The 12274-nt window shown below is 45.2% G+C and overlaps 1 protein-coding gene across 3 annotated transcripts in view; it reads left to right on the top strand.

The window, feature by feature from the left end:
• Positions 1–12274, top strand: part of MINDY4 (MINDY lysine 48 deubiquitinase 4) — a 109217-nt gene that overhangs the window by 10073 nt on the left and 86870 nt on the right. For 2 of the 3 annotated variants that reach the window (XM_027075208.2, XM_027075210.2), the window contains exons 3-5: positions 1753–1988; positions 4948–5194; positions 10662–11092. In XM_027075208.2, the coding sequence (XP_026931009.1) occupies positions 1753–1988; positions 4948–5194; positions 10662–11092 (914 nt within the window). The remainder of the gene's footprint in view (positions 1–1752; positions 1989–4947; positions 5195–10661; positions 11093–12274) is intronic. The other variant, XM_053218261.1, reaches the window with a different exon arrangement.

The following is a 12274-nucleotide window of genomic DNA, read 5'->3' as shown; positions in this document are numbered from 1 at the left end:
TTTAGAAAGGCTTTTCCGTAGAAAGTGAGACGGGTAACCAGAAAATCAAATAACCCTGCTGATGCACTGGGATTTATGTAAATGCAACTTTACTTAATTTCCTGGAATCATCTTTGCCATTCAAGTTATTTTTATTTCTGCACTATAATATAGTCTCCCTAAGGTAATAATTATCTGAAGATACTTAAGATATTTTCATTAGATCTTGGTAAGTGCCCTGATTATTTGATTTTTACAGTAGTTATTATACAATGAAATGAGCTTATATTTTACAGAAAGACATATTTATTAACCTATCTATCGCATAATGATTTTGACATTTGCACAAAGCTAGCCTGCTTCTAGGAAAGCCCTGCAATTTAGTGTTAGTTCCAGGAACTTGTTTTTCCCTATTAAAGATACAATATATAAAAATGCCAATGCAAAATTAAGTTTTTGAAAAATGGTGTCTAGATTCATATAAAGGCTGTGAAGAGCCACAAAGTATAATTCATGTAACGCAGGGCTATAAATCTCTCGTATTGAAAGAAAAATAGGACGGTCTAAATTAATTATGCAACGCCTTTCCCCTGACTCTCTTCCTTGTGAGTTTCATTTAGACTTAGACAAAATAGTTCTTTTGGGCCCCATTCTAAAAAAATAAAGCTGTCCCCTTATTTTGACTGCCTGATAAATCTGTTGCTGTTGGTCATAACCCATTTGGCTGTGGGTGTGGGTCCCAGGATTTTGCTGTGCAGAGCAGGGGAATAGGAAGAGGGAAGGACTGGATGTGCCTGAGGGTCCTCTCTGTGCCAGGTTCTTTGTCAGGCGCTATATTGCTCCGATTGCAGACTCACCAAATGTCCCATGTCTGACCACACTTCCCAACAGCTTGGTGTTCCTGGGCAAGTGGGGTGGGGACTGACACAGTTCCATGGCCCGAGGTCAGCCTGTGGATTGCTGCTTGGATAACTATGTCCAGCTTACTTAGGGGAATTTTAAGACAAGTCAGGACTCCAATCTTTGCAATTCTGGCTTACTTAGTAAGACACAGCAGGACCTGGGAATATGTATTTTTAAAACCTCCAAAGATGATATTTGGTATTGTCAGGATTGGGAAATACTGATATCATTTCTTTCTAAAACCGACCACTAAAGAGTTTTCTTTCTTTCTTTCTTTCTTTCTTTCTTTCTTTCTTTCTTTCTTTCTTTCTTTCTTTTTCTTTCTTTCAAGATTCTGGTGTAGATTGAGTCAATCCTGATGGCCTCTCATGTTTTTTGCAATAGACTGCTGCAGAAGAGTCCCTGTGGTCCCCAGTGTCCAGTGTTAAATGCAGAGCACACAACCTTAGAGCACATTCGGGTCCCAAGTATTTATAAACTTGTAGAGTTAATGATCCCGAAAAAAGGTTTAGTTTTTTTTTTAAATGAAAAGATATATATTTTCTAAAATTACTCCTAGGAGAAAAACCAAGAGGAAATTTTCTTGGGTATTCTTCTATTCATATCATATTTTATTACAGTTGTTCATCGGATCGCCTGACTCATGCATCGGATGATAGTTCTTTTAGGATAGAGATTTTTGTCTTCATCTCTGTTATACCATGGCACCTCACACATGGTAGGCAGTCACTGAATACTTGCTGAAAGAAAGAGTGTATGAATGAATAAGAAGCTGATAAACTATGTCAGAGAACTGGACTAGTCCTCTTTTCCACCTTTTTCCCCTGAAGTTGTACCTGTGGTTAATGATACTTTTTCTTCCAATGATAGGCAAAGGAGAATCCTCTAAAAACAAACCTCGAACTCATTACCAGATACTTTCTGGATCACTTTGGGAATACTGCTAACAATGTCACTCAAGAAACACCAATTCCTGCACTCTCAATTCCAAAGAAAAATACCAAATCGCCACCGAGATGCTCAGAGACCACGCTGGTGAATATATATGACCTTGCAGAGGAAGATGCAGGATGGAGAACATCGTTGTCAGAAACAAGCAAAGCCAGGTATCTCTTCTTATTTACACTGTGAGTTGGTTTCCTATCACTGCTGTAACAAATGACTGTAAATGCCGTGGCTATAACAGTCAGGGTTTTCCAGAAAAACAGAACCAATAGGAACCAACGTGTGTGTGTGTGTGTGTGTGTGTGTGTGTGTGTGTGTGTGTGTACATACATGCAAATATATATGCACATATATATGTGTATGCGTATTATATATACATATATATATTATTTTAAGGAGTTGGCTCACATGATTGTGGGAGCTGGCAAGTCTGATATCTGTAGGGCAGACTGGCACACTAGAAACTTAGGCAGTATTCTGTGTTATAGTGCTGAGGCAGAATTCTCTGGGAAACCTCAAGTTTTGCTCTTAAGGCCTTCAACTGATTGAATGAGGCCCACCCATATTATCTAGGGTAATCTTCTTTACTTAAAGTCAACTAATTATAGATGTTAGTCCTATCTTAAAAACACCTTCATGGAAGCATCAAGGCTAGTATTTGTCCAAACAACTAGGCAACATGGCCTAGCAAAGCTGACATAAAATTTAACCATCACCATGTCTTAAAGCAACACAAATATATTATCTTACAATTCTGAGGTCAGAAGTTCAAAACTGGTCTGGGTTAATGACAAGGTGTCAGGAGGGCTTGTTCCTTCTGGAAGTTTTTGGGGGCAAATCTGTTTCCTTTCCTTTTTTGGCTTCTAGAGGCTGCCTGCATTCCCTGGCTTGTGGCTGCTCCCTCTGTCTTGAGGGCACATCACTCCAGCCTCTGCTTCTGTCATTGTATCCTACTCCAGACACTGACCTCCTGCCTCCGTCTAGCAAGGGCCCTTGTGACTCCATTGGGCTCTCCCAGATAAGAGAGGATAATCTCAAACTTTAACACATGTGCAAAGTCCCTTTTCCACATAAGATAGCATTCATGGGTTCTGGGGTCAGGGCATCTTTGGGGGGCCATTATTCAGCTTACACATTGTGTGCTTTCCAATTCCCTGTTGTGGGGCACTGTTACCTTTCTCTGGAGGCCTTGGGAGTAGAGGAGGATGCGAGGGGGATGCTCATGGTTCAGATGTTTAACATTTGTCAGGTTCAGGGGCTTGCTTCATTTGCATTTTCTTAAAAATGAAACAAAACAGGTACAGAATTCCCAAAGCAAGTTAACACTGTAGAATTAGACACATCTGAAAAATAAGGCCTTTTGGACCTCTTAGGGAGAAAATGAATTGGGATTCTGGATTGAACCTCCATTATTTGGAAAGCAGTTTTGTTACATTACAAACTTAATAGCCGCCTGTAGTCACCACCAGTGAGTCTAACTCCCCGGGACTGGGTGTTTCCTTCCGGCTTTGTTGAGAAGCATTTTCTTTCCTGAGGGTAGCCAAAGTATAGGGTCTGGGCATCGAGCTGCCAAAGGATGAGCACCGTTAAAAAACATTAACACAAGGCTTCGGATGTAAAAGTGAATCAGGGTGGTGAGGAAGAGGGTGGTTCTTCTTCGGAGATGCTCACCGCCTGGCTGGGAAAATAAATATTTCTGAGATGATGAAGAACCAGCAAAAGAAAGTAGTCGAGGCTCCCGAGTTCCACCCGGTTGCCCAAGCTACATATTTGGGTGTTATCCTTGACTTCTCCTAGTCTATCATTTTTGCCTCCATGAGTCCTTAATGACACTAGACTCTTGCCTACTTTCTCTGCCCCGACAGCAGTGCTTCAGTTCATACCCTCCCCTCTTGCCTGCACTGACTCCCACCGGGTCTTCCCTGGTCTCTAGGCCTCTAGTGATCTGCTCGAGTGCACCCTCCACCTACGAGAGCATGAGCTTCCTACAAACGAGTCTGGCTCTGCTGGCTTCCCCACGGAAAGGCCTTCAGATGTTTCCCATGGCTTCCAGGAAAAATCCAAACTCCTAAGGGTAACTTGCAAAACTCTTTCCACAGTCAGCCTGCGTGGCTCACTTGGGCCTGTCCTGCTTTTACAGGCCTCTGTGTTAGTGCCCGGGGCCTCTGATTATCTCCTGCCTACTCATTCCTACAGACTCCGTGCTGTCCTCTCTGCAAGTCGTTCTCAGCTTCTCCAGGCTGGTTCTGAGCCCTTCCTCTGCCAGACATGCCCCAGTCATGGCACATATGACCGCTTCTCTCACATGTGACCCAGTGCTTGGTGATAAGCATCTTGGCACAGAGCAGCAGTCAGCGCCCCTTTAGGCCAGAGTCTAGTGGTAGAAAGCATCCCAGCCTGTGTCAGAAAGGCTCTGGGTGATCCATCACAGATCATAGGCGAACATCCTCTTTATCTGGGTCTCTGGCTCTGTTCTTTCTCATTTTTGTTATTCCTCCTTGTTTACTTCCCTGTGTTTCACCTTCTTTTGTTCTCTTGCTCTCTCTCTTTCACATACACCACACACACACACACACACACACACACACACACACACACACAATCTTTCTTACTCTCTTTCAATGCCGAGCAACCCAGGAAAGAAGGCATTAGCATGCCCAACTTAACTGGACATTAACTGAATAGTTGTGGGAAAATTTACCACAGGTCTCTATCCACCAATCTCAATGAGGTGCAGTAAGACTGGGTTCCATGTAACTCATGACTGTATTGAAGGGCTATGGTTTTCTATAACTTGGGTCTGGAATAAGGATGCTCTTTATATTTGAGGATACACAATATCTAAGGATATTTGAGGAATCCTGTCATGGGTCATCAATTCTGATTTTGTTTCTTGTTTCCTGGTCTTATTTTATAGGTCAGATTTGCCCTGATATGAAAGTATTTTCTGTTCTTTACCTTAATGATAGGCACTGGCTGGTTAGAACCCTGGCTGGTTAGAACCCTCGCATAGTTATGAATGGGCTTGCTCTGTGTGCCTGTTGAATGTGGAATTTGTTATCAATGTTAGCTGTTCCTTTTGGGGAATCTGTCTTAATGGAGATATATCTTTTTTTGCAGACATGACAATCTTGATGGGGATTTACTTGGTAATTTTGTATCATCCAAAAGGCCCCCACACAAACGTAAGCCCACGCAGGCTGTCCCAGGTGAAAGTCCCCCCGTGGCCCCTGCATGGGAGAAGATGGACAGGCTTCAGTTGTCAGAACCTTCCTTGGACACGAAAAGGATGGGAGAGAAGATCAGGCCAAAGTCTGGCCTGATTGTCCGAGGCATGATGACCGGGCCCATCGCCAGTTCCCCGCAGGTAGGGTTGCTGATCTCACTGCTCGTGTGAGAGTGGAAAGTGAGAGGCAGGCAGGGCTTAAGGAGCTGCCTGGGATCATTGGAGGGTTCCCCACGACGTAGTCCAAGAAGCGGGGAGCTGTGAGTTGGGATGGGAGGAACACCTGCCTGTGTCTTCTCTGGTTGTACTGTCAAAAAGACAGTACATGACTGTCAGCCAGACAGTGTCTGATCCTTATGGGATCATGGCCAGGCCTCGTTTCCTTCCCTGCCCTCAGTTTACCCACCATGTCAATGAGGTGGATGCCATGGCTTTGTCTTCCTTTGCTGAGTGAGAACACATGTATCTTCTAGTTTTACCTTTGCCATTCAGGAGTGGTGGGTGACCCATCCGAGTCTAGAGAAAATCTTTTTTATTTTTTTAAGACATCATAGTTAAAAGGGTAAAAGAAATCCCAACCCTAATAGTCTCATTTGCTTTGCTTTAAAAAGAAATTCTAATAATTTCACATCATTCTTTTATAGTCTTCCTTAAGGAGGGGCTCTGGTAGGGTTGCGTTAGGTGGGGGGACTAAACCAAATGGGAGAATGAATATAAAAGGAATTTGTGAAACAGCAAAGAAACAGAAAACCAAAGGAAAACCAAACACCAAGTCACAGTGTAGTATTAGTCAAACGAGGGAGCCTGAGCAAACCCACATAGGTCATCGGTGTCCATGGCTGGTCACGTCCTGTCCTGTGCTGCATGGCTAGATGTGGGCTGTGGCTCTAGAGGCTGGTGTTATTCTCCCATTTCACTTGGAATCAAGACATAAAGAAGCCGACCCTCTCCCTGCCTCTGCCTGCGTCTTGTGGGGTTTTGGTCAAGGTCTTTATTCCTCTTGGCCATGGTCTTGTTTGTTAGATCAGGTGGCTAAGGCTCTGCCGAGCACTGGGATTTCACAGCCTGGAGATGGTCCTACAGTCTTGGTGTCCAGATCAAGGAGGCGAACCAGTGTGTGGCTCACAGTGCACGTTCACATCATGTCCCATCCTCGTGTCTTGTGTATTTGGAGAGGGACTGGACCATGCCTAGAGGAAAGCCGCCAGGAAGGTGAAGAGTTTGGCGGAAGTGGCAAGATTTGGGAATGTTTAGTCTTGGGAAGAGAAGACAGAAGGTGGGAGGAGGGGCAGAACAGAAGAGATTTCTTCCAACACGGATGTGGGAATAACCCGGTCCCAGGATGGCAAATGCCTGCAAGTGCCCGATGCTGTGCCTGCAGCAGACATTGCTAGTGGGCTCAGTGTTCTTTTCCTGTCAAGCCTGGATGTGACGTCACAATCTCCTGGGCATCTTCGGCCGGTGCTCCAAATGGGTGGACTGGAGTGGCGAGGGAGATGATCCCTATCAGGCCTCTTGAGCTTAGGCTGTGGGCCTCCTGAGAGCAGGGACTCTGCCATACTTGTGTGCAGAGCGCAGTGTGGGCTTGCTGGCCCTTTGTTGGGGTGAGTGGTGTAGCCTGGCCTGATGTCTCCTGAGAGCACACCTGGGACCAGCAGGTGGAGGCCTGTATGAGGAACTTCAGTCAGAGATGCTTCAGGAGGAGAGCAGGCCATGTCGGAAGCCACTAGACTAGTTGGGTCAAGGGGAAACCAGGGACGCTCTCTGCTGGAGACATTGTTTTACACCCTATCAGTGGTTCTCAAACCACTGTAGTCTCAGGGTCTCTCCATACTCATAAAATTACTGAGGGACCTGAAGAGCTTTTGTTATGTGGGTTATAGCTGTTGACATTTGCCACGTTAGAAATTAAAACTGAGAAATTAAAAAAAATATTTACTTACTAAACCATCAACAATAGTAAACCCATTACACTTAATACAAATAACATGTTGTGAAACCAAACCCCGCCCCCCCCCCCATATTTTCCAAAACAATAGTGAGATGAGGAGCACTGTTTCACATTTTTGCAAATCTCTTTATGTCTGGCTTAGTAGAGGATAGTTCAAGTCTCATATTTGCTTCTCCATCCAGTCTGTCCCATTATGATAGTTTAGTTTAAGTCCATGAAGAAAATATGGCCTCACGCAGATGTGTAGTTGGAACAGGGAAAAGCGTGTTATTAGTCTCTTCCAGAAACCAGGGGTATTCTTTGATGCTGCACCAAACTAGACAAGTTGTGGTTTCTTATTGTGGAGTCTGAAAGCATAGCCAGGAACTTTTTGTACCTTACCAATATCTATTGGTCTGCCTTGCACTTTGAATGGATCTTTTGCCACCGCCTAGTTTAGTAACATGGTGCATTTGCTCACTTGGAAAATATTGGCTTACTGAGTTATCTGGGTTCCTGAGATCTTCTGAATGTGAACACATTTCATTAAAAAAAAAAAAAAGAAACAACAACAACAAAAACAACCCAACAACCCACATCAAAAAAATCACATTGCTTGATGTTGCCACCCAATTCATCAGAAAAAATTTTTAAGTGCTGAGAAGCCCTCAAGCTCACCGTGGCTGATTCAGGTTTCCCCAAATTTTCATTTTTACCTGATAATTTGTATTTTATCACTGACCGTTCATCAGTTGTTTCACTTGAAGTGACAGGCTCAGTTTATTTTCAAGAAAACGCCTGCCGGATACCCAAGTCTGAGTAACCATAGTTTGTCTGTCAGTTGTTTCGCGAAAAACATTAGCAAGTTCGTTTCATAGCTCAGATGGTTGCACAAGTGCTTTTCCTTGAGACACCCGGGTCCTCTGCACCCAGCGGAGTGCGTATATATACCTCCCATTTTGTCCCATGGAATATTAAAGAGATGTAGACCATAGGGTTGAGATTGAATACAGTTAGTAAGTGTTATGCTTCAGCATGGACGTTCTTTCTCTTTTCTTTTTTTCCAATTTTTTAAAAAAATATTTTATTCTTGAGAGAGAGAGAGACAGAACACAAGTGGGGGAGGAGCAGAGCGAGAGAGGGACACAGACTCCAAAGCAGGCTCCAGGCTCCAAGCTGTCAGCACAGAGCCTGATGCGGGGCTCGAACTCACAAGCCGTGAGATCATGACCTGAGCCAAGGTTGGATGCTTAACCATTGACTGAGCCACCCTGGCGCCCCTCATCATGGACGTTCTTAAGCAAAATTAGCATTTTACTTATGTACTGTTATTGCAAGTGGTGGCAAATACCTCCAGTGCTAGTAAGGTTCGGTGCCACCCCCTGGATTCGTGTTACTGGCCAGCAGTTTTTCTCACCAGGGCATTTGTATTATTACGGCGAATGTCAACACAGTGAAAAAGGCAACTCATGTCATATTATTATGAAAAGAGGTTTGAGCTCCCCAGAAGGATTTGGGGACCTTTAAGGCTGGCGGATCACACTTTGAGAACTGGTGGACCAGATGAATGCTGGGGTCCTGTCCTACAGCGACATCCCATCACATCCGTGCAGTTGAGACCCCCTTCTCAACTGAGGTGCGAGGCAGATTGCATAGATCTGCTTTACCACTAGGAGATTGACCCAAACTTCTGAAGGGGGGGATGATTGCCTCGGGAGGTGTGTTTTTCCCTTGGGGTACCTGAATCCTATGAAGGTCATTGAAAGATGGGACAGGTTGTTGTAGAATTTCCCCAGGCTTTCTAGAAAGCATTTTGTGGACCTGTGAGTACCTTGGCCATACTTAATTGGTTGCTTGAGAGAGAAGAGCAAGATTTGCTAGGTATTTCATCATTTTTTTTTTTTTTTTTTTTTTACTTACTAGGTCAGCTCTGTACTTACGAAGGATGAGTAAGAGGCTGGGTTCCCTGCCTTTGGCCAGAGCTTGGGTCTCCTTGGGAATGGTGACTAATATTTTCTGCACTGTGTGGCAGGGATGCCCTGGTGGCTTTCGGAGGGTTGTAGTGCCTAGTAATTTCCACTAGGCAACAATACTACAGAATTAGCTATTTTTATTCCAGCTCGGGCTTTACCACTGGGTTCAGGATTATTTCTGGAAATTCTGAGAGATCCCAAATTTTAAACCCAGGAAAAGCCTCGCAGGTCTGTTTTTGTCCCCTCTACCTCCGCTTCCCTATCCTAGATTGGTAAATTGTGTTCCCGTTTCATCAGTGGATCATTGACAGTAAAATAGGACATTTCTGTTGACTCCTTTCGAATTCCTTCATTTCAAAAACTAAGCAAGCCTTGAGCGCCTACTAGGTATAGGTCACTGAGCTGGGAACTCTGGACACCAGAGATGAATGAAGATTGGCCTCTGCTGTTCCTGGTCTATCAGCAGGAGAGGCTAAGGCCCTGTGTGACTGGGGACTGGGGAAAAGCTAGAGAGCAGTGGCCGATGTTTGTTGATTGCCCTCATGGGTCTGGCTCTGTGCCAGTGCCTTCCATGGGTGTCTCCCTTCATACTATGATCTTGTGGAAAATAGATGCTATAGGTCCCCAATCCCTCATTTGACCTTTGGGCCAGATGTGTTTTGGAATTCAGAATTTCATTATTTTCAGGAAAGAAACACCATGCCCAAACCATATATCATCTAATGCTTTGCAGTAGGGTTTGGGGTAGCACCCCCTAAGCAAAAATATTGACATTTCTACAACTAAAGATATGAATATTCACACTAGAAAAAGACTATAAACAACCTCGTAACAGTTCAGAAGAATTTGCCACAGGATTCCAGAAGAAACTTGTTTTGAGAGGTTTTAGAAATTACAGATAGTGTGGGGTCAGTTGGGTAAGCCTCTGACTTGATTTTGGCTTGGGACCGAGACCCTGCATCGGGCTCTGCACTGACAGCTTGAAGCCTGCTTGGGACTCTCTCCTTCTCTCTCTGCCCCTCAAAATAAACATTAAAAAAAAGAGAAATTAGGGGCGCCTGGTTGGCTCAGTCAGTTAAGTGTCTGACTTGGGCTCAGGTCATGATCTCGCAAGATCTTCATGGGTTCGAGCCCCGTGTCAGGCTCTGTGCTGATAGCTCAGAGGCTGGAGCTTGTTTTGGATTATGTGTCTCCTCTCTCTCTCTGCCCCTCCTCCACTCATGCTCTGTTTGTCTCTTTCTCAAAAATAAACAAATATTAAGAAAAAAGAGAGAAATTCCAGATTGTGGGTTGTGGACAGGTTATATTACAGGTGAGGGCAGTGGGGGACAGAGAAATTAATAACTTGCCACAGGGAGCATGGCTGGTAGGTAGGTGGTGATGCAGGAATTGGGAAACAGATCCGACCCTGGAGCTACAGCTGCACCTGCTCCTGGACGCTGTTCTCTGTAAGACTGTGGGAGAAGGGCCGAGGCATGCTCTTGGGGCTTATGCACGTGGAGCACGGTGACAGCATTACAGATGTGGCAGCCTGTGAGTACCTCCTCAAAGGATAGGTGGGATTTTAAGAGGAGTTGGGAATGGGGAAAGATGTTCCAGGGGGAGGAAACGCCATGGGCAAATGCTTGTCGTGTGGGATGGAGTGTTTTCCCACCTCCCTTGAAGGGGATGGGATCCTCACTGCCCTTGTCCTTGCCCCTTTCAGGATTCCCTTCGCAAGCGCTCCCTGAGGCGGTCCCTGTCCTTGAGCAGCGGCGCCCCCCAGGCCTCCGAGGAAGAGGGCCAGAAAGTGCCTGAGCTCTCCGCCGGTACCCCGGCCCACCCTGCGGCCCAGGAGGGCCTGGCGTCCAGCACTGGCTCCACTTGCAGAAGTCCCCTGGGCCCACTCAGTGAGCTGACCTCAGAAAAACAGAAAACCACACCCAGCAGCCCCCCTCACTTGCCCAGCAAAGGGCTGCTGCAGAGGGGGAGCGGCAGGTGGCGAGATCTTGCAGAGGACAGCCCAGCTGTGGACAGTGGCCCGGAGGGCAACAGGATGCCCTCGAAGTTCTCCTTGCCAGGTGGGAGTGCCAGGACGACCCAGGAGAGGCTGGAGAGAGCATTCACACGGCAGGGGACCCAGCCCCTGCCCCTCAGGTGAGCGGGCTGTGCTGAGGTGATAGCTTTCCCAGAGATCTGCCCAGTCCCCCGTGGCTCTTTGGGCTCTCAGAGCAAGCCTGTGAAGTCCACAAAGTGGGTATGGTCCCCCCACGAGGGAGAGAACAGCCCAGAGTGCGTACATACGGGAAGCTTCAGAGGAGGGAGGGTTCCTTGGTCCTTTTTTCTTCTCACAGTCTCGGGACTTTGGCACGTGATTCCCAGACTTACCTGCAGCAACATGGCCAGGTTGATGTGGCGTAAGAGATGTTTCTGGTGGGAGGCCCAGACATGGTGATGTATCGGCTCCCACAAGGCTCTTGGGGGCAAACTTTTTTTTTTTGTATTACTCTTCTTTTATTCTTTCACAATAGACCTTGATGATTCCTATATTGATTCATCTTTGAATGTCAACCAACCTTACATTCCTGGAATAAATCTTGCTTGGATGTATTATCTTTTTATATATTATTTGATTAAATTTATTAATATTTGTATGTAGGGTTTTATGTATAAATTCGTGAAGGAGATTGGCTAGCAAATTTCCTTCCTTGCAACAACACCATGAGATTCCATTATCTAGGATATGCTTGAAGGGGTGCCCCTTTTTTCTGTTCTCTTGAAGAGTTAGGCACTTGGGTGCTGGTGGAACAGGCAAAATAAATAGATTATAGTCCATAAACTCCCTTTATGACCCTAGTAAGCTGGGCCTACTCTGCTTAACACATTTTGTGGCTATGTTATTCGATGCGTGTACATGTAGAAGTTTTGTATCTTCCTGTCGGATAGACTTTTCTATCATTATGAAATCTCTATCTCTGGTAATGCTTATTGCCTTAATGTCTATTTTGGGAGAGCTACCGCAGCCTTCCTTTGATTATAGTATAGCGATAGAATATCTTTTTCTATCTTTTTCCTTTCATCCATTCTATAGCCTTTTACTTAAGGGTTCCGACCAAAACCCTATGGGGTTTGCCGGGATCCTTCCCTCTTTTTTAAAAGATTATAATTTATTTAAGCTAAAAAAACACACACACACACACACACACACACACACAAACCCAGTTCACCCATTCCTCCACCCTCTGCTCCCCTCAGCCTTCTTTTGTGATACCTTTTACGGCGACAGATTTCCCTCTAAGCAATGCTTTGTTGTATTCCGTGAGTTCATATGTTGTCTAT

Source organism: Acinonyx jubatus, chromosome A2, assembly GCF_027475565.1.
Source record: "Acinonyx jubatus isolate Ajub_Pintada_27869175 chromosome A2, VMU_Ajub_asm_v1.0, whole genome shotgun sequence".
In the NCBI taxonomy this organism is placed as follows: domain Eukaryota; kingdom Metazoa; phylum Chordata; class Mammalia; order Carnivora; family Felidae; genus Acinonyx; species Acinonyx jubatus.
This window is presented reverse-complemented; position numbering and strand designations above follow the sequence as displayed.